Source organism: Asparagus officinalis, chromosome 2 (assembly GCF_001876935.1).
Source record: "Asparagus officinalis chromosome 2, Aspof.V1, whole genome shotgun sequence".
Classification (NCBI taxonomy): Eukaryota; Viridiplantae; Streptophyta; class Magnoliopsida; order Asparagales; family Asparagaceae; genus Asparagus; species Asparagus officinalis.
The window spans coordinates 37,789,437-37,813,553 of record NC_033795.1 but is presented as its reverse complement, the minus strand read 5'-3'; the positions used below and the strand labels follow the sequence as shown (position 1 = coordinate 37,813,553).

The window sequence follows — 24,117 nt, the reverse complement described above, 5'->3', positions numbered from 1 at the left end:
TCCTGCGGCCAGCAAGCTTATAACCTGACCATTTTTATTTCACCAAAAAAATTAAAAATTAAAAATCCAGGTTGGAACAGGTCAAGCCGGGCCAGGTCGATGGTGGGCTGGGTCAAAATGGGCCAGACTTATTTCTCTCGTCTCGGGTCTAGAGCTGGACCCAGGCCGGCCCGTGACTTGTATATATCACGGGCCGGGTTGGACCCGACTCACTACGAGCTGGGCCGGGTCGTGACCCATGGAGAGCTGGGCTAGATCAGTTCGTGGGTCGACCTGACTAGTGCCCAACTCTACCTTGTAGTCCTTTAGATCTGAACTAGCTTCTACAACATGAGCACAAAGAAGCCATTGTAATTGCGGAATGTTGCAAGTGCATATATAAGTATGGTCCACAAGCATGTTGACTTTGTAAGAATGACTTCCTCTATATGAGAATCTCTCAATGATGTCCCATTCATTAACACTAAATTTAATAATGCGACATGATTTAGCAAAAATAATCCGATCAGCTAAGATGCATTCAATTTTCGGGGCCACCTCTAATATCATATTTACTCTAGGGGGGTTATTGGTTGGTGTAATTTTGGAGTAAGTGAGATAATTTTTTGGACTTTACTTTATGGTGTTATTCATTGGGACAATGAGATTGAGATTTCACCTTAAGGTGTTATTCATTAGGACAATTGGATTGAGACAATTACCCTAACTTTTTCCAAAATTATCCCACTTCTATACTAATTTTTTGTCCCAATTCTATCCAATCATAAGGAAAGTGAGATAATTTTGAAACACTAATTTATTAAATATCTAATATGTGTTAATTGTATTATAAAATATAATATATCTTAATTATATTATATTATAAAATTCTCTTATGATGTAAGATAATAAAATATTATATAATATTATCTAATATAAAATTATTATTAATTATATTAAAATATAATTTATTATTTTCTATTATACTTTATTATATTAATTAATAGTCTTAAATATATTGTCAATATTGTGGTAGTTATAATATTAAATAATATTTTATTACTACAATAAAAATTATAATAATCTACTATATATTAAAGTATGATAATATATATATATAATTAATATAATATGATGTATTATTTAACAATAATTTTTAATTAATAATATTGCACATATTAATAGTATATTACGTTTATTATAAATATATATTTTAATAAGGAGCCATGTTATCAATTATTTTATTTAAATTATAGTAATTATCATAAAATAAAATAAAATATTTTTAATAATAATAGATTATTTTAAATAATATTATATTGAATTAAATAAAATATTTAATTATCCTACATAAATGTTATACTTTAATAATGTGCCACATTATTAATTATCCTACATAAATGTTCAAATCAAAAATTCAAATTTTCTCTTTATCCTAAATTGTCTCATCTTACTTAGCTCAAAATTTCCAAAAAGATAAAATTATTTGATTAAAATAATTATGCGACCATCTTGTCCCAACCAAAAGCTGCATTGGCATACCACCAGCTCCCGCAAAGCACCCCTGCGAAATTTACCGAGAAGCTCCTTATTAGTCCTACGGAGCAGCGTCCAGTGAGAAATTAGGAGAGAAGACGGAGAAAAGCAAAGCCCAGTAGAAACAGGAAGGAAATAAAAAAATGAGGAAAATCATTCCTCTACTGTTGATGGGCTGCGGAGGCGTCGGCCGCCAACTCCTCGATCACATTATCAATTGCAGATCCCTTCACTCCAAGCAGGCAATCAATCATTAATTTTTTTCCCCTGGTCTTCTAAAACCCCCCATTTAGGGTTTTAAGCACCCAAAAATGCAGTTTCACTTATCATCATCATTTTATTAGGGTTTCGTTTTACGAGTTTTGGGAATTTGCGACAGCCGATCGTTGCTGGTGGTGGATGATGTTTCAACCATGGAATTCAGCGATGCCTCTTTAGCAAAAATCTGCAGTGCCAAATCTTCGGGTTCCTCTTTATCGAATTTGCTCGATCTCGGTATATTTCTCTTTTCCCCGGCCTTTTAATTGTTTTATTGTTAGCACTGTTGGATAATGTAATTAATCTCATGATGCAAGCAGAATACATTTAGGGGGTGTTTTTTTTTTTTTTTTGGTTATAAGGTGGATTTCAAGTTTTGGGATGTAAAAAGTGCTCTTTTTGAGTTTTGAGATTCCATAAACTTTGTTTGTTTCAAAATTAATTTTGGGATATTGAATCCCTAAATTATAAACAAATAATATATTTTTAGGATTTGTGAAATCCTCTCTTTTGTTTTAACCTTTTTTTGGGATATAAGGTGGATTACAAGTTTTTTGGGTTTCAGAATTCCATAAACAATGTTTGTTTCAAAACCAATTTTGGGATATTGAATCCCCAAATAATAAAAAACTATTATATTTTAGAATTTGTGAAATCCTACAATTGAGAGAGGATGTAGGTTGGATATTGATGTATTAATGCTTATAATATAAGATTAATATATGATTAATACATCTATTCCTCTATAATTATAGGAGGACCCAAGAATCACTGTTCATGCTTTAGTAAATGCTACAGTAAATTATCATTGTTCATGCTGTAGTAAAATCTGTAGTAAATCACTGTAGCATTATATATATTACATATAATATTATATATGTATATATATTATATATAATATTATATATATATATTATATAATATATATATATATTATATATATATATATTATGATGTTATATTATATTACATATTATATATATGATTTATAATATATAAATAAATATGTTATATATAATATTAAATTATGATATATATAATATATATATTAAGTATATAATATATCATATTATTTATTATATAGATTATATAATAAATGAATACTATAATATAGATATTTATATATAATGTATAATATTATATATATAATAATATATATATATATTTATTAATATATATATAAATAATATATAAGATTATGTAATATATTTATAACATAATATATATATATTATATATTATATATTATATATATATATATATATATATATATAGATTTATATATATATATATATATATATATATATATATATATATAATAGTTTATATATATATTACATATATATTATATATATTATTTATTAAATAATATAATAAATATATATATATATATATATATATATATATATATATTATATGATATTATATATATATTATTATAATATATATTATATATATTAGATAATATATAATATATTTTATATATTATATTATATATTATATTAAATTATATCTATAATATAATATATAATATATATATAATATTATATATATAATATATAATATATATAGAAGGACCCAATAATCACTGTTCATGCTGTAGTATTCCAAATCCCAAAATATTATATAATATTATAATAATATATGTTATTAAAATATTATATAATATTATAATATATAATTTATAGTATTTCAAATCCCAAAATATTGATGAAACAAACAAAATATTACAAATTTTGGTATTCCAAATCCCAAAATATTGATGAAACAAACAAAATATTACAAATTTTGGTATTCCAAATCCCAAAATATTGATGAAACAAACAAAATTTTAGAGATCCCAAAACATGTAAAAAAATTTATGGATTTCAAATTCTATGGTGAAATCCATATCCATAAATTTTGGGATGCAAAACAAACACCCCCTTATCACATTTCCTTGGGGTTAGCTGCATAAACTGTTCTCGTTTATGTTGGATATTTGTTCATGAAAAGGCAATTTTGACTTTGTGAATAGTCCCACATTGGAAGATGAGATGAATAGTGAGAGGCTTATAATGCTTTACATCATATTGGGCTTTGAGTAAGTGTTTTGGGCCTTGTATTGTTTGGGTTGTTGCTATCACACGCGTGCGCCACGCCGCACACATTTTTGTTTCTCAGAATTTTTATTTTTTTTTGTTTTCTTCCGCTTGACCCGTTCGTAACGAATGCGGAGATGGCGCGAGGAGTTATGCGGATCCGGCGTAACGTGTGCGGGTTTGGAGCAACGGATCTCTGGCTTCAGAGTCCTATAAATACATGCATTCTTCTCCTCGTTTTATACAGAAAACAGAAAGAACTTCTCTCCTAGCTTCTTCTTTTTATAGTTTTGACTATTATGTTATTTTCTTTGGGGCAATTTTCTTCATCTGAGCTTAAGCTCTGTTGCTCTCGTCCGAGTACAAAGGCCGGTTGAACCGGGGGTTTTTACCGTTAGGGGAGAGATGATCGACTGCGCTAGGGCGATTGACGGGTTCTTAATCTTCTAGGGCAGTGAAATCACGACTGTTCCCATTTAGGCCTGATTTTCTAACTTTTTATTTCAGGTTTTATACTAAATTTTATCTCTTTTGACAGCAATATAGAAGATTGATATTTTTGCTGTTAAACTAAATCTGAAATTTATTGCTTTTAATTAGCACATATTTCTTTGTTGTTTCTGTGTTAATTAAAATCAAATTTTAAAAAATACTGTTCATCGGGTTTACTTTCGCCCGAAATTTCTTTTTTTTATTTCCTTGCTAATTTATTACAGTTAAGTTGCTTTAATTTTTTCATTTAAAATAAATAAATAATAATAAAAAAGCTTTAGATACTGTTCATTACTGTTCATCCAAAAAACATCCTTTTGTTTCTGTTCATTTAATATTCATTCAAATAGTTACTAATAATATTCCTTTGTTATTTATTAGTTTCTGTTAAAAAAAAGGTTGTTCACGAATTGTTTTGTTTACTGTTCATAAAAAATTATTATTTATTGTAATTATTATCTTTTGCTGGCTGCACTCCAAGGTGAAACCCGGATTGTCAAACCTGTCAAGCACCAAACACCATGCTATGACATGTTTCACCATCACAGTCACTATCTCTCTAGTAAAAACAACAAATAGGTGATGATACAAAACATACAAATAATAAAAGTAGTACAAAATCAGATATGCACGGAAGAAATATATCAATAAATGAGCTCAACTGAAATAGAATGAAAATATCTCTGAGTCTGAAATACATCTCAATACAATGAGTCAAATGAAACCTCACTAAGACACTTAGCCTCTACAAAATGAATACAACTCTAAAGTTTGAACAATGAACATAACTATATAGTGGAGCTTTAACTGCTAAAACGTCCCAGGGTTCACACAATACTACAGTCTAAGGTGAAACCCGGATTGTCAAACCTGCCAAGCATCAAACACCATGCTACGACATGTTTCACCATCTCAGTCACTATCTCTCTAGTGGAAACAACAGATAGGTGAATGTATAAAACAGTCAAATAATAAAAGTAGTACAAAATCAGATATGCACAGAAGAAGTATATCAACAAATAAGCCCAACTGAAATAGAATGAAAAAATCTCTGAGTCTGAAATACATCTCAACACAATGAGTCAAATGAAATCTCACTAAGACACTCAGCCTCTACAAAATGAATACGACTCTAAAGTCTGAACAATGAACATAACTATATAGTGGAGTTTCAACTGCTAAAACTGGGCGACGGTGACTATGCTAGAACTCCGTCATCTTGCAGCTCTCCGAAATTCTGATCTGCTTGAAAGATATAATTTAAACAAAAAGAATAATAACAAGAGCGTTAGAACGCTACGGCAAGATCACCTTCATCCGTCCCCAGGGGAAGGACTGCTAGATGAAGTGGAGGTTCTATCTATTAAGCATAGTCTATTTATATCATTTTTTTCGTATTTAATGGAGTTAATATTTAGACACCTACAAAACGAGACGTAGTACGTTAAGCGAAATAATCCAAATAAGAAAATCCTCATATATATACTATATGTCTCAAATTGTAGATCCCTAAATACCAATTCCAACTCTATGAATGAAAACAATAATCAAAAGAAATACTCCAAGCCTAAACTATATAGGACCAATGTCACAATCTCGAACTACTTCTCAAGTAGGTGCAATAATAAGAGAATATCATCCAACTCAAAAAAAATCACCATAAGTCATATCCTGTATGCCATAAATCAAGGAATGTGTCCTACTCATGGGTAATCTAACATGGGAGTAACTACAACTGATGATATATATATGTGTGCATCTCCTTATGCAATAGCGATACTCTTGTAATATTCTTACTCAATCGCTCTGCGGCAATATATTTTGTCTCCCTATTTCGGATACATAAAATAACGATACTATTGTAATACTTTTACTCAATCGTTCTGCGGTAAATATGTTTATCTCTTTATTTTCGGATGATGCATCTAGATGATCGTACAACGGAGTATAGACATAGTTTACAAATCTAGTTCATATCCTAAGTCATAATTCTCTAAGCTACTAGTTGAGTGGTATTGACAAATCATTTATTCTTTCAGATACCAAATACCTAGACTAGTAAACTCAAATTGGACTTATGGCTAACCCTTATCATTCCAAAAGTGTCAAACCTGAAAACTTCACCGGTGTTAATTATAAACGGTTGGCTAATCAGATACGATACTGGCTTACTACATTAGGTCTCTTATCTGCTATAGACATTCCCGAGTCTTCAACTAGCGGTTCTCAACCTTTGGCTCCTGATCATGAACAACCTATTCCTTCTACTTCTGGTTCTGGCGCTAGCTCCTTCTCTAGCTCTATGAAACCAGAAGAAATCAACTATCATTGTGGCCATAGGATTCTTAGTGCACTTGCGGACAACCTCTACGATATTTATTATGAGTTCAAAAGTGCTAAGGATCTATTGAATGCTCTTGAAGCAGAATATGGCTATGATGATATCGGAATTCTGCGTTTCACCTCCTCCTTTAATAAGTTCATGATGGTTGATGACAAACCTATTAATGAACAAATTCATGAATTCCAAGATTTCCTCCGTTACCTCCAATCAAAGGGAAACACCTTTACTGATGACTATAAAGTTTCTTGTCTGATTGATACACCCCCTCTATCCTGGTCTAGATTTGCTGGAGATCTCCCGCACAAGCAAGAAGATCTAACATTAACTGAAGCCCTTAAGGCTATTCGTATTGAAGACCAGCATAGGTAAAATTCCAAAACCAAGTCTCAGTCAAAAGCTAAAGTGAACTTGGTAGATGATAAGCCTAAATTTAGGAATTTCAAACCGAAGGGAAAGAAATTCAAGAAAAATCATCAATTCTTCAACAAATCTTCTTCCAAATCCAATCCCAATCCTTCTAGCCATAAGTCTGATAGAAAGTTCTGCTATGTCTGTGGTAGTACCAACCACCTGGCTCCCAACTGTTTCTTTCGGAAGAAGGAACCGACCAAATCTGTTCCTAAAGGAAATTGATCTAACAAAGTTAATATGATTAAAGAGAATCCAACTTCCTTCAGGTTAGCCTCTTCATCTTATCTTGTTAATTCCCTTACTTCTTTCACTGACTGGTATTTGGATTCCGGAGCTAATATTCATGTTTGTAATGATCGTTCTTGGTTTTCAACTTATCATGAATCATCTGGAGGAAGCATAAGCTTAGCAGATGATTCCACCAAATAAATAATGAGAAGTGGATGTATAGAGCTCACCATGATTTCTGGGAAAGTTCTGAATCTGCAAGGCGTTCATCATGTTTCTTCTCTTCGTAGCAATTTGATCAGTGAATCTCTTCTCCTTAGAGATGACTTTTGGATTGTCAAGGAATCAAATAAATTTGTGATTACCAAGAATAATGTATTCATTGGAAAATGTTTTATTTGTAATGGTCTTTTCAAACTCAATGTAAACAATTCCAGTTCCAATGAAGTTTCTGAGTCTTCTGTTGCACAAATTGTTGAGTCTTGTGATGTCTGGCATGGACGACTAGGATATGTCAATTTCCAAACATTGCAAAGAATAATCAAATTAAATCTTATTCCTAAATCCTCTTATGATCCCTCATCTAAGTGTGAGATATGTGTTCAAGGGAAACACACTAAAAAACCCTTTTAAGTCTATAACTAGAGACTCCGAACATCTCAAATTAATTCATAGTGATGTGTGTGACTCAAACCGAGTTCTCACCCGAGGGGGTAGGAGATATTTTGTGATATTTATAGACGATCACTCCAGATATTGTTGCACCTATCTTCTCAGAACTAAAGATGAAGTCTTAGATAGGTTTAAGGTGTATAAAGGTGAATCTGAGAACCAACTTTACAGAAAGATCAAGATTCTAAGATCTGATCGTGGGGGGAGTATACCTCAAATGATGTGACTAAATATTACCAAGATCACGGTATTATTCATGAGGTTACTGCTTCCTATACACCACAGTCTAACGGGGTAGCTGAACGAAAGAACAGAACCCTAATGGATATGGTAAACTGTATGTTACTCAGTTCAAGAGCACTTGAAAATCTCTAGGGTGAAGCTCTTCTTTCTGTGTGCTTCATTCTCAATAGAATTCTCCAGAAACATTCTGAGACAACTCCTTACGAATATTGGAAGGGGAGATCTACTAGGTTGAACTTCTTTCGGGTTCGGGGTTGCTTGGCTAAGGTAGCTATTCCCGAACCTAAGAAGAGGAAAATTGATTTTAAGACTGTAGATGCTGCTTTTATCGGATATGCACTAGATAGCAGTGTTAACAAATTTCTGGTCATTAACTCTGAAATCAGTGATATATTCAACAACACTATCATTGAAGCTAGAGATGCAGTCTATTTTAAAAACATCTTTCTTTTCAAATCCAAAATCTCTGAAAATTCTAGTTCATCCCTTACTTCTGATTTACCATCTTTTAGTTCTTCTCAGCCGTTTGATATTGAACATCGAAGAAGCAAAAAAGGTAGAATTCAAAAGGATTTTAGAGAAGACTTCTTTACTTTTCTTGTTGAAGGTGATCCAAGCTCATTCCAAGAAGCAATGGATTCACCTGAATTTCCTTTATGGAAAGAAGTCATTGATAATGAGATTAAATCTATCATGGAAAATCATACTTGGATACTCACCGACTTACCTCCAGGCTATAAACCTGTTGGTTGGAAGTGGATATTCAAGAAGAAACTTAGAGTTGATGGTTCCATAGATAAATTTAAAACTAGATTAGTAGCTAAATGCTATATTCAGCAAAATAGCATTGATTATTTTGATACCTATTCTCCTGTAGCTCGAATCTTCACTATTCGAGTATTACTAGCCAAGGTTTTAAATGTCGGATGTCGGGTTCATGTCGGATGGCTAAAATTCATGTCGAATAGCGAAAATCGGGGATATATCGGGGGACATTGACTAAATATCGGATTGCCATATCGGGTAGTGCGCATATGTATAATATCATGTCCTAACTATAATCTAAGCATTCATAAATTCAATATAAGCATACTTTATAAATTCTATAGACTAAACATATAAAAAAGTAAATAATATATAGATTTGGGTTCATAAATTCTTTCTATCGGATTCATAAGAAACCCTTAAACATGAGAACGAGTCAAACGGGTTTGGGTATTTATCACTAAATCCAAACCCGATAATATAAAACAGATCTTAAAAAAAAGTATCATATCGGCCGATTTTTCAAAGCTAAAAAATAGGCTAATATGCCCGAGATGACCCTGATATTTTCGATTTGACCCTGAAAACCGATATACGAGTTGAAAACGTCCATGTCGTGTCGGTCAAGCCCTCAAACCGATATGTCGGCCGACATGTCGGACATGTCGGGCGATATTTAAAACCTTGTTACTAGCCTTTGCTGCTATCCATAAGCTGATCATACATCAGATGGATGTCAAGACTGCTTTCCTGAATGGTGATTTAGATGAAGGGATCTATATGCATCAACCTGAAGGATTCATTGCCAAGTGTTAGGAAAATAAAGTCTGTAAACTTGTTAAATCTTTGTATGGTCTTAAACAAGCTCCTAAACAATGACACTAGAAAATTAACAAAGTCATTACGCAATATGGTTTCACTGTGAATAAACACGATAAGTGTGTTTATACTAAAGTAATAAATAATGACTATGTCATCCTCTGTCTCTATGTTGATGATATCCTCATCTTTGGAACAACTCTTGAATTAATCCTAAAGGTTAAGGATTATCTATTCAAGAATTTTGACGTGAAAGACTTAGGTCTTGCTGATATGATACTTGGAATAAAAATCACTAGAGACACTAGATGAATATATTTGAGTCTTTCTCACAGTATTGAGAAAATATTGATCAAATTCAACTTTCATAACTCTAAACCTGTTTCCACACCTTATGATTCATTAATATCCTTGAAGAAGAATAAAGATGAACTTGTCTCTCAACTGAAGTATTATCAGCTTATTAGATCTCTTATACATATTCAACCGGACCAGACCCGATATAGCTTATGTTGTTGGAAGACTGAGCCGGTATACTAGCAACCCTAGCCAAGATCACTGATCTGCCTTAGAAAGAGTATTCAAATACCTGAAAGGCAACGTTGACTATTGCTTGACTTACACTGGTTACCCTGATGCTATAGAAGGGTATATTGACGCCAATTGGGTCACAGATTCTAACAGTATAAAGTCAATATCTAGATATGTATTTTTTTTGGTAGTGCAGCTGTATCCTGGAAATCCTGTAAGCAAATAGTGATTGCCAGGAGTACCATGGAGTCTGAATTGATTGCTCTTGATACCACTTGCACAGAAGCAGAATGGTTAAAAGATCTTCTCTCTGAACTTCCTTTGGTGCCTAAACCCTCTCCTCCTATTTCAATTCACTCTGATTCTAGATCCACCATAGAGCTTCTAAAACAAGTGCATGTAAATAAAAAACTTAACATACATATTCAAATAAGATATAAATCTGTACAACGCCTGTTAGACAAAGTTGTGATTTTGGACTTTGTAAAGTCTAAGAAGAATCTTGCTGACCCTTTGACTAAGTGATTATTCAAGAGTGTGGTTCTGGATTCATCGAGGGGGATGGGGTTAAGCCCATAGATGAGGTCACTGATAACGGTAACCCAACCCTTATTTGGAGACGTAGTCCCAATTTGGTTCAATATGGTAGAAACAAACTGGACAAGTGATACTCGTGTGGAGCATCGACCTAGATATATTTATATATCATTATGTAGCATCTGCTACTACCTCTTCTCTATGATGACGATGTTCTTATAGTACAGCTGGTTAGGCTGAGTTTTACTCTTAATAAGTCCAACGCGTGTATTACGAAGGGTATGATATCCAGCTGTAGTATCCTTGGAGGACTTACCTACGTGAGAGAAACCGTGATGATGGCGGTTGGAGGGGGGGGTTGGGCTAATCCCTAGAAACTCTCATGAGTCGGTTATTGTGAGCATGACCTTTCATACTCAACCCGCTTTGTTCAATAGATGATGACGTATTGTGTGTGTTTTTATCAATACCTGGTTCAAGGGGCCTAATTCAAAGCCTAGTCCATTATGTCTCTCAAGTGACGATGAACTCACTAAGGAAATGTTCAAAGTCGAAAGCTACCTCGTCCGAATTCACGATACGAAAGGTTGCCCAACTTATATCTTTTTTATGATTTATTGATTTATTTATTGATTTTGAGTTTTCAGTCAATATTACCTTTTGGGGGGGACTGTTGGATATTTGTTCATGAAAAGGCAATTTTGCCTTTGTGAATAGTCCCACATTGGAAGATGAGATGAATAGTAAGAGGCTTATAATGCTTTACATCATATTGGGCTTTGAGTAAGTGTTTTGAGTCTTGTATTGTTTGGGCTATTGCTATCACACACGTGCGAGCGTGCGCACGCTTCGTCACGACGCGCGCGCCACGCCACGCCGCACCGCACACGCACACATTTTTGTTTCTCAGAATTTTTATTTTTTATCGTTTTCTTCCGCTTGACCTGTTCATAACGAATGCGGAGATGGCACAAGGAGTTATGCGGATCCGGCGTAACGTGCAGGTTTGGAGCAACGGATCTCTGGCTTCAGAGTCCTATAAATACATGCATTCTTCTCCTCGTTTTATACAGAAACAGAAAGAACTTCTCTCCTAGCTTCTTCTTTTTACAGTTTTGACTATTGTGTTATTTTCTTTGGGGCAACTTTCTTCATCTGAGCTTAAGCTCTGCTGCTCTCGCCCGAGTACAGAGGCCGATTGAACCGGAGTTTTTTACCGCTAGGGGAGAGAGGATTGACTGCGTCAGGGCGATAGGCGGATCCTCAATCTTCTAGGACAGTGAAATCACAACTGCTCCCATTCAGGCCTGATTTTTTAACTTTTTATTTCAGATTTTATACTAATTTTTATCTCTTTTGACATCAGTTTATTGTGTCAATCAAGTTTCCCCGTATGTTCTTCCACTGATCATGAAACCCTTGAACTATGGTCTTTTTCATCATTCCCATCAAGGGACCTGTTCGTCCTTTTTCGTTGTTAATTGCAGATAGTTACAGAAACGAAACAGAGGAAAAACAATTCCTATCGTGTCTAATATTACTCCGCACAAATTCCCGAGGCACCTTTCTAGAGGGAAGACAAACATGCCACCAACATCAATTTTAATACACATTCAAGGATCACTAGTATGACATGTACAAATCTTCTGTGTGGGAAATTTTTGTATGGGGAAATTTGTCTCAAGCCGAGCGCAACCCTTCTATTAAAAGGGAAATGTTTCATAAATTAGCAAATATTCTTCTTCTTTTTTTTTGAAGGGGAGAGGGGTGGGGTTAAATCTGCATATATGGTAGATGCGGAGGTTATATAAGTAAAAAACTCGTTCATTTAACATGTGTTGAACTGATAATACTGTACAAACATGCACCACAAAATGGATAAGTTTTTTTCCTATATGCCTCAAAGTTATAAGTTTTTTAAGTTTTACCTGCATGTTATTATAATGCTTATTTGCCCCCAATTTTCACCGTAACCTAATTGTTAAAGATTCCTATGAGACCTCATCCCCAAAATACTTTTTATTGTACCATATGCAGTATGGTAGGTGTATTTTCAAATTGGAATTCAAGTCAAGAGGAGATTTTTTTTCTTAGTAACTGGAACTTTGATGTTTTTTCTGGACATGATTTCTAGAGATTTAGTCTTTTGGCTTTCACACAGTTACTCACATGATTTTTACAAAACCAATGATGATTTTCTTAAAATTTTCTGATTAAGTGTAAAAAACACAACAGACTCTTGGAACGAATCGTTAGGACCGCTGACACATAGAGCGACCCCTGGAACGAGAATCGCCACCAACTGTTGCTTATAAAACTCCAATGTCAATGGTAATGTTCTGGTTGGTATCTAACAATCATGCAGGTGATGTAATTGTTCAGACATGGTAAATGATTAAGAAACATGGTGTTTACCATCTAATAATGTGAATTTTATGTGCCAAATAGACTAGTATGTAACGGATGAGAATTGTACAAATTAAAAATTTGAGAACTGATGGTGTTCATACATGGGGCTAGACCTTGAGATATGATAGGTGATAGTGTCACTATATGAGACTGGGCATGATACGAGCCATAACATGAGGATGTCAAGCGTGTCTTCGTGACATGGAATTAGGTAAAAATGGAAATAAAATGGGTCATGTAATGAATGAACCGGAATGGAACGTGAAGCCATGTGGGTGACCAGTTTGGTTAAAAAAAAGAAAAATAGTTAAAAGTTAATGATTTTATGCTGGGTAAGGAGTAAGAACAACCAATATTACAGAAGGCGCCAGGCGGACTAGGTGTTTGAGCCAGCGCCTAGTGCCTAGACGTATAGGCGGCACCTAGGTGTTTATCTATTTTTTAAATTATTTAATTATAATAAGTGATAAAAATATGTATTAAATTCATATAAATTTGCAAAAAAAGAAAAAAAGGAAAAGATAACAATTTTAGATCCACAATAAACCATGCATACGTAAATACTAAATAGCCAAAGTGATAACTAACAAGGTTATAAAAAGCGCTAGGAGGCCTAGGCATTGGACCCCACGCCTAGAGTCCAAGAAGTTATTTATTTATTTTTTAATTATAATAATTGATAGTAAATGTCAATGTTATAGAAAACTTAGGTGCTGGACTGGTATCTAGGCTGATTTCTTTTTTCATTTAAGTGGTGGTAGAGGAGGTTTTGCTGAAGGTCAGAAGAGGCAGTTGCGGTGTTCATATTTGGAGGTTAAAAGAGTTTGAAGAAGGTTCGAGGACATCTACAATATAGAAAATGATAATCAATGCCTAAAGGGTGCAGTCCATGTAAGTAGATAATGCTCCACTAAACACTCTGAAAATCTAGGTGGGCAGCTTAGGTACTGCCCAGGTGTTAGGTGCTAATTAGCGGCATAGGTACTGCCTATGCTTAGGCGGACTAGTTGGAGGCTTTTTAAAACAGTGAGAACAACACCAGTTTGTTACAGCCCCTTCCTTAACTTAAATAGCATTTTATAAGCATTTTTGATTAGTAGTAATATTTATGTATTGCATTGTTCAGGCTATTATTCCCTTATTCTCTCCAATTGTTTTCTCTTCCTCCTATTACTTCATGCAACAGCATACTCTCTCATCTTTAATATTTAACACCATCTGAGTCTGACTTCATGTTTTTCTTGCATATATTCAAATGTATTGTTCTTTATTAAGTGTGCTACTTGATTACAGGCCAGTGCCAGAAATTTAAGGATTCAGAAGCAAAGGAAAAGGTTATTGATATTGCTGGCCTTCTTGGCAGATCAACTGGTTAGTGAAGTACTCTCAGGTCTTGTTGACAGATGCCCTCTGAATGTGGCCAATGCTTGAATCATATGATCAAACATTATTTGATTGTGATAAAATTTTGTGTAGCGTGTGGTACTTCTTTGAGGGTAAAACTAGATGTTAATCTCTGAGATGGGAAGCTGAACTATTCCCACATCTTTGTTAATCTTGACAGTTTCTTTTCTCGAGCTTATTTTGTCTTGTCTTCTCTAATGACAGGTTTAGTTGTAATTGACTGCTCTGCCAGTTCTGAAACTATTCAAACACTAAAACAGGTTGTTGATCATGGTTGTTGCATTGTGCTGGCAAACAAGAAGCCCCTTACATGTTCAATTGTAATTCTCTTCCTGATTCTTACATTAATTGGATGGCAATAATTTAACTTGAAAGTTAGATTGTTGGTTATTTTTTTCTTTATTGAATGTCCTTTCCTGTATTTTATAAGTTTACATGCTACTACTAACGTCGACGCCAATTTCTTTATTTGCAGGAAGATCATGAAAAGCTCATGTCAGAATTTCGCCGTATTAGATTTGAGTCAACTGTACGTCCCATTGTTCAGGAATCTGGTTCTGCTTTAATTTATTACTGGCTTATCTAACTTTATTGGCTCTTGTTCTTGCATCAGAAACATGTTTCCAAAGTAAACATGTGCTTTTCATATTTCACTTTTCTTTATCCTCGTGAAGAGGTTTGCTCATGGCATACTCTTTTTGTGCTATTCTAGTGCTGATTTCTGGTATTTGTGCACATTTCTTATTGTTCAGATACGTACATTTTCCTTTGTATCTTTTCCTAGTTTTCAATACTTTGGTTCGCTAGAAAACCACTCTACTTTGGATTTTTTTTGGTAGTATAGAGTAATGAAGCAAGCAATAAATTAGAAAAAAACCGAAAACATGCATTTCAACATATTAATAGTGACTTGTTTACTTTGACAGCACATTTCTTTACAATAGTTTTAATGCGAAAATTATACTAAATTTTTTATTGTTCTAGGTTGGGGCTGGTCTTCCTGTAATTGCTTCTGTAACACGTGTTCTTGCATCAGGAGACCCCATTTATCGTATTGTTGGGGGTTTGAGTGGTGTGTATTTACAACCCACTCTATTTAATAGCTGCATTTTGGAAAATACTGTTAGTAGCTTGATTCTTATAGTTTATCTGTATTTTGTATTTTGTGTAGCTTGGTTCTTATAGTTTATCTGTATTTTGTATTTTGTGTAGCTTGGTTCTTATAGTTTATCTGTATTTTGTATTTTGTTTTTCTCTTCTTCCTTTAAGTAACAGGTACCCTAGGTTATGTTTTCTCTTCTTCCTTTAAATTACAGGCACCCTAGGTTATGTTATGAGTGAAGTCGCGGATGGAAAGTCATTTAGTCAAGTTGTTAAAGCAGCAAAAAGCTTAGGATACACAGAACCAGGTTCGAGTTAATATCTTCTTAATTTTTATTTTCTTGATTTGCAATGTTAACTTTCTATCTCATGTTAAGATAGAATGAACACACAAATATCACTTTGCGACTTCTTTTCATTGTAAACATATTATTTTGTATTTAAGGAGACGTTAGAATTGCTCTTTGGCTGTGCCGTTTTAAGTTGTTACGTTCTACTTGGAAATCAGTTCATGTTCTTTCTACTGTTCTTTCTTATTCAAGTTTATGTGTAGGTTATAGGGAGCATATTCTCTAATAGTTATTACTCTTTGTGTTAACAGATCCACGTGATGACCTCAGCGGGATGGATGTAGCCAGAAAGGTCTACAAGAACGTTTTTCCTTTTTCTTCAATGCTAACTGAATATATGAATTGTACATGCGCATACCTAGTATAAATGTAAAGTTGTATCACATTTACGTATTCTCCACTAACTACTCCTCTAGGACCTCTACCTAGCCCGCATGCAAATGCACTTGTTTTCACATACGTAAAAGGAGAAAAGGAAGCAAGAGGAGAAATATATATTCCAGACTTTTTTTAAAGTTTTAGGTGTTAGTCTACCCTGTGCAAATAATGTTTAAATATAGCTTCATATTTCTACTATATGAGAAAGTGGCTCATATTATGGTATTAGCATCCAACTTATAAGTGTGGATCTGGATATATGATAATTAATAAGTATGACATGACACAACATGTTACATGAAAATTGCCTAAAAAGGGAATAGATATATGGCAAGATGAGACTGAAATGCATATATAATATAAAGAGAGTTCATACATCAATATCTAGACATGTCAATGCACCCAAAATTCTTGATAATTATTGTCATAATACAAACATACACAGATACACTGCTTTATATGCTTAAAAACATTGATCTACTATACGTCTTTATGACCACGAAAGGAATCAGTGGCGGAGTCAGGAATTTTACTAATTAAACATGATAACTTATAACATTTTTGCACATCTGATTAATATCTAAACATCATTACATCATGAGTTTATTCTGGTTTTACTCCTAAAGTCATATATTTTGTGAGTATTTCTCTGTTAATTTTGAATGCTTGTAACTAGAGTCCTCTACTTTGTGCACTTATTAAATTTAAACAATAATACTTTGGTCTCATGAATAAGATGTCTTCAAAGTATGGGACTAAGTAAAAATGTAAAATGACATAGCGATAGGCTACAATAACACAAGAGGATCCAAATTTTCTCAAACTCAATCACAGTTATAAGTAGCGGTAAATAGCCTCATAATAGCGGCGCTAATAGCGTTAGCGGTTCCTTCCCGCTACACTATCGCCCAATAGCAATGACATATTGCGGAATATACGCTTTCCGTTCGCAAAAACGGCCAATAGCGAGCCCTAACGGTAAATAGCGGGCGATTGCGTGCAAAATCCGATTTTTTGACTGCTATTTAAAAGGGGTTTGGGGTTTATTTTTTTAAAATTAAACCCGACCTTTAACCACTGCATTCCACCGCCTTCCGTGATTTTCAGCGTGCTCCCACCGCCTCTCATAGCCTCTGGCACCTAACTCAATACTTCCTCTCACCTCCTTCACCGTGAGCTCTAGGCAGTCTTCTCACCGCTCAACTCATCTTTTCGAAGACGACAACTCTTTGACTTCTCCTCCAGTCGTCTTTGGTATTATGTGACAATTACATGTCTATTTCATGTTTAGGATCTCTTTGAATCATCAAATATGCACTTTTAGATTTTTTAGATTTTTTAGATTTTTCAGATTTTTCTTTAATTTTTTTTAGTATTTACACATATCTAAATTAGACCGCTATTTGATTTTGCGCTTTTTATTGCTATTTTACCGCAATAGTCCCAAATAGCCTTAGCGATGCCTTACCGTTACGCGACACTATCCACTATCGATAACCTTGAACTCAGTATCTATACTATGCAATTAATACTAAAGTCATCTCCTAAAAATGCCATGATCTCTCACAATCATCCCCTAAAGCTAAAAATGCGATGATTTCTTACCTTACAATAATATCCTTATGCTAACTTTTGATTGTTGACAAGTTATTTGTCCCATACTATTGTTACCTGGGTACTTCTATTAGGAAGTCATACCCGTACCCGACACGTACCCATATCCATATCCAAATCTCTTGGACACTTCTTGGATATATGCATATGTTTATTCGGGTATGTACTCCATTATATAATGCATGTTTTAATTTAAACAACTTCTCATATACTTCTTGGATGTATATTCTACACTTCACATCTAATTCTTATATGTTGATCTTATGCAAATGAAAAAACAATATTAATCTTATGTAAATTATTAATTTTAATACATATAAATATATATAACATGCATATATAAAGCCGTGTCCCCGTACCCAACCTTTTACAAATTGCCGTGTCCCGTATGTGTACCAGTACCCATACCCGTACTCATGCAGCCTAGGTCCCTTACAATAACAAAATAATAGCCATAGTGGAATCCATCTTGCGAAAACAATACTATGCACAAATTTAGTCTCTATACTATGCAAATAGTACACCCCAATACCCCCTGTAATTTTTTCATATTCCAAGAGGGTCCATGGACCCCTTAGACCCTACTTGGCTCCACCCTTGAAAGGGATACATCTTGTTTCTTCAATTATTTATAGAATGCTAGATATGTCAATATTTATCATGTATACAAGGAAACAGTTTGATCCCCTTTTTTCACTGAATGGATATTTGAGAGTAAATATGCATGAGACATGGAGAAGTGTGACAAGTGTCCAACAAATGATCTATAAATTAAGACATAAATTATATGGTTGACGAAATATTTGAGAAGCATCTGTCATTTATCCGAGAAGCATTAACGAATTGTTGGTGACTTTGTGTTCTACATGAGTATCTGGGTATTCAGCATGGGTACAACTTCATACTAGAAGTATCCATGCTACATATGCAGCTAGGTTCCTCTGATATGTTAATGAGATATAGATTATATTTATGACTCAATACCTCTATGTATATATATAAAATTTTGAAAACCTAGGATATTGACACCTCGTGAATATGAAGATAGAAAAGATCATGTGAAAATAATGTTATATATTTGTAACATGGATTTGTAAGTATACAATGGTTGAACAGTTACACTAACAAATAATATAAAAGATACCCAAGTTAACAAAGCGGACTAGCAATATAGGATGCATCTAGTAATCAAGTAATTGTGAACCTTTCATGATTTATAACTGTTCAGACTTGGATACATCTCTAAATGTCTTTGTTATGTTTGGGGCACATTATAAGACATAAGTTTCTAGATATTTTATAGAAGTATTTGACAAGTATTCACCAAATATCCAAGTATAGGATATGTATCGTGTACATCTACGTCTTATTGAACTACTATATGTTAGCAATATATTAAAATATAGTTGAATTTTATGGGCTTTAGCCCATGAATGATTTTGTGGAATTGGCTACCTTCATTAACATCCTTATTGTTTATGTGGAAACAGGGATTGATCCTTTCTCGGCTTCTTGGACACAAGATCGAGATGTCTGATATAAAGGTAACATTTTGTGACTTTTGGCTTCTATTGTACTGATATTTAGTGAGATAAAAATCTGTTGGGATTCCAGAAGCCATTTAAAATCATGCTTTGCAACATCATGTACAGTTTCATCATTCAATAAAATATTTTTCTGGAAAAGGGAAATATAAAGACTAAAAACTACATAAATTTGTTCTTTTTTAACAGGTGGAGAGTTTGTATCCTGATGAATTGGGACCTAACTCAATGTCCACGGAGGACTTCATCAGCAAAGGTCTTCCATCTCTTGACAAAGACATTAGTGAAAGAGTGAAAGGGGCTTCTGCTAAAGGAAATGTTCTTCGTTATGTTTGTGTGATTGACTATTCAAGGTACTTCTGTTGTTAAATTGGTAATGATGGTTTCAAGTAGTGCTACAAATATATAGGGATCAATTTCTTCCTTGACTTCAGTTTTTAGCTTGATCGTATAAGATTTCTGTGATTAATCATTAATTACATTTGTGTTTTCATCATTAAATGGTAAACACTCATTTCTAAGCATAATTGGCTCAAATCTTGGTGCAGAGTAGTTGAGAATAGAACAAATACATTTTTGGAGGTCAGGCTCCCAGTGTTTGTTTAAAAGAGAGTGAACAAAATCTTGTATTTTTATTAAAATACATCTATTTGGTGAATGTAAGGAGAAACACACATTTCAGAAGTTGAATGTCCAGAAAAGTGTCTTTAAAAGGCTGAATGGCAATTTTCCAAGAGGGGAGTAAGTGTAATGGTTCAATGTGATCAAGTTCAGATGAATCTCAGAGAAAAAGATATGAGTGTTAACTTTAGTGACTAAAAACAAGACCACCTTTGGAGATAGGACTGCTAGTATAATAGAATTTTGGAGATAGGATGATATGATACCGAAATTTGTGGAATGTACATCCTAATATTGTGATGTTCGCGATTTGGCACATATTGTGCCTTGGTGGCTGAATTTAGTAAAGTAATCAACAAGACCACCTTTCCTATGCCATGGATTCCTAGTGCAATGGATTTAATAATGCTCCTTGGTTGTCACTTGCCAGTTTTGTGAACGTGGAAGATGGACCACAGGTGGTCCGGTGGACCACCAAGTTGATAACCATTCTTTTTGAGTCTTGGCCAATTCTTGTATGGAACTTTGTGACATTGGATTGTGCTATAGTAAACTTCAAGATTGATGATAACTTCAAGGTGGTTGTGTGAATCCAGGTCTTATCCCATTTTGTAGAGCGTTATTTCCTCCTGTATCCCATCCCATCTTAGTACTGAGTTACTTACTTCTTTCTGCCCTTTTGTTTATTATGGTGCTTGCATGAACTCACCAAAATTTGACATACAATGTTGCTGTCTGCTTTAATATATGTTTTCTGGTTAGTTTCCAAAGTGCATTATTCATTAATAGTTAACTTATAATTTTTTAAAAATTTTTTTAACTTGCATATTGCTTTATTACCGGTGCCAGGTTGGACTACAAGAGATTCCAAAAGATTCTCCCCTTGGAAGATTGAGAGGAAGCGACAATGTGGTAAGACTTACTTTCCTTTTGAATGCTATTCATCTTAGGGGTCTTAATTAATCAAATTCAATATAATGAAAGTTCACAAGTTCTTTTTATGGTTTCTTCTACTGCAATAATTTTGATATAGCATAGATATTTCCGATGTCTGAAATGATGAACAAAAATATTTTTGACTACTAATTTAGTGTCTGGGTGCCAAAACAGCAATCACTCTACTTTGTGACTTATTTTTAATATTGTGCCACCAGTTTATCATGTCCATGTCCTCGTTGAACCTCTGTAAGTTAGTTAAAAAAAACACTTCCTTTCCTCGTGATTGTGATATTTCTTTCTTGAAATAATATTTCTTATTTATAAAAATTTGTAATGAGCTGTCTGGGAAAATGTCTTTTTACACTTTTTGATTCCAACATATAAACCTCATGATAACTCTTTATGTTGGAATGTGAAATTGTTGTGAGGAATATTACGGGTTTAAATTCTTCTTAGAAGGGGCAAAGCTATTTAGTATGTCAATATGATAGCTTGTACTGCCAATGGAACTATCTTTATTCCACTCTTCTCTTGATAGCAAAAACTTTTTTGGTCAATGAAGTAAAAATTTCATTCACGTTAAGCATTCAGTACAGACAACCAACTCAGGCATACCTGAGCATTCTACAAAACTCTGACATAAGGATGTACACTCACATGATACGTATATAAATTATATAAATCCTCATGAACTCTGTACAGCAAATCCAGACAACTAAAGACAGGGACAACTAATTGCAGAGACTGCATCCAAAAGTTGCAGGGATAGGTTTGCTATGTATAACAGTTAGAAAATTAGATGATGATCCTCAGTTGGGTGGGAGCAAAGAACACAAGAGGAAATAGAAACAATACCCATATGTTGGGGATTATGGAGCACATAAACAACCACACACAACAAGAAAGAGCAAGTAAGAAGACAACTCGTACAAGTTGTCTATGTCCACAGTTCCTCATCAGACAACTCATGCAAGTAAGAGTTTTTACATGGTTCAGCAAACATGCCTATGTCCACAGTCCCTCATCAGAAAAATCCACCGTCTTCACAAACCAATACAACTCATACAAGTGATACAAGTTTTGCACAAACGGAATTTGAAAACCCTCGCACATTGATACAAGTTTTGCACAAACGAAACTTGAAAACCCATGTACATCTCACATCTCTCAATGAATCCGAGAACACCAATCACTCGAGATCCGAGAGGCTACCATCACAGTACATCACTTAAAGGAACCAACAAAGTTCTAAGAAGATCCTCCCCCTTCAGAAGGGGATGATGTTCTCAACACTAGCACATTCCTTTTTATAGCCTTCCTCCTATGCTATTTCCAAGGGCAAATCGATGTACATAATTACAGTGGACAATTTCCAAGAGAAACCCTTCAAACTTACCATGCATGCACCCTTCAAGCTTTCATGGTTAACACGCATTCATCCATCTCATTTTGAGATTTGGGTGGCATCCCAACACCATATCACACAATCTATCTAGAGTAAGTAATCTCTATCGAACAGCTAACCACAAAATAAAAGAATGCTTAGGATATTGAGCTTATTCCAAACAGTTTAATAGCAATCTACCAGGGTAGCACGGTAATATAAGGTAATGATGTCCTCAACTTACTTCCCTTAATCCAAAATTCAATTTCAGCAAGACATCATTATAAGCTAATGATGTCCTGAATGCACTTTCCTTCATCCAAAAATTTTATCCCTGGCCTTCTGAATTATCTGACCTTCAGCATTTGAAAAGTATAGAACCTTTTCTTTTATATGTTAAAGAGTTTGTGTATGATATTTATGTAGGGTGTTTTATGTTTCTGTTCAAATTGTAGGTGGAAATATACAGCAGATGTTACAAGGATTCACCTTTTGTGATTCAAGGAGCAGGAGCAGGCAATGATACTACAGCTGCTGGAGTTCTTGCTGATATCATTGATCTCCAGGATCTTTTCTAGTTTTATTCATGTATCATGAGTGAGTCAGATGAGATTTATAAATCTCCTTGTGCACGTATCGTAAGGAACAAAATATCACTATTGTAGTTTTGTGTTTTTAATGTGGCTGCATATTCGTATTGTATCCAAAAGATGTCCGAAACTTTCTGGAAAATTCAATAAGCATTCCTTCATTTTGATGTTTTACTTAGCTTATCGTAGAAGATCGTTCCTTCTCCTTTTCTTTTTTTTTTTGCCTCTCTTTTCTCTCTCACTTATTTATACCATCCTCTCAAAACTCTTCGAACTCTCGAGGTTAATCCAGTATTTGGACTGTGGCAGCCTTGGGGAAGGAAGAAGATGGAGATTAGAAATTATAAATGGGTGGTCGTCTAACGAAGGCCTCTTGCAATATTTCATGCTAGCGAGCATGCCCCGCGTGATGTGCGTGGAGAAGGGAGAATTCAAGATATATACAATCAAATTGATGATATCTACTTAGATAATCACAATTGCTTAAAATCGGATTGATTTCGACTCCGAAATAAGACCCAACGTGACAGCACTCTGTTTAGCAAGAGAAACCGGAGGGAACAATAAACTAATACATTATTAGTTTACCTTATTAGCAGTATAAATGACATGCCTTCCTAAAGAACCTATTACATGCTATAAAATGTCATAAGCCTGAGCCTACAACATAGATTATAGGTCATGATATTGGCAACATGAATGTGAGATGGATTTTAGAAGCATGCTAAGCCTATCAAACTTTACAGAGAAAATGATTGATCATAACTCCATGTTTCAAGGCGTTATAACCAAAATCTCCGGATAGTCTCCAGCTTATAAAAATAACTTTTTAAAGTGCACAACCCCTTAATAATGGCTCATATCCTCTCCCTCTCCCTCTATTCGGCA

The 24,117-nt window shown here is 34.1% G+C and overlaps 1 protein-coding gene across 3 annotated transcripts; it reads left to right on the top strand.

The window, feature by feature from the left end:
* Positions 1,501-23,403, top strand: LOC109830672 (bifunctional aspartokinase/homoserine dehydrogenase 1). Of its 3 annotated transcripts, none has more exons than XM_020398015.1 (12): positions 1,501-1,757; positions 1,860-2,010; positions 14,598-14,675; positions 14,913-15,028; positions 15,184-15,237; positions 15,693-15,780; positions 16,025-16,117; positions 16,411-16,451; positions 19,642-19,695; positions 19,885-20,050; positions 21,161-21,228; positions 23,095-23,403. In XM_020398015.1, exons 1-12 carry the CDS (start codon positions 1,659-1,661, stop codon positions 23,215-23,217), a joined length of 1,131 nt encoding a protein of 376 aa, XP_020253604.1. In that variant the 5' UTR covers positions 1,501-1,658; the 3' UTR covers positions 23,218-23,403. The 3 variants fall into 3 exon arrangements, with proteins under 3 accessions (XP_020253604.1, XP_020253605.1, XP_020253603.1); XM_020398016.1 differs by having other exon boundaries at positions 19,885-20,048; positions 21,166-21,228; positions 23,095-23,318; XM_020398014.1 differs by having other exon boundaries at positions 1,502-1,757; positions 19,885-20,047; positions 21,158-21,228.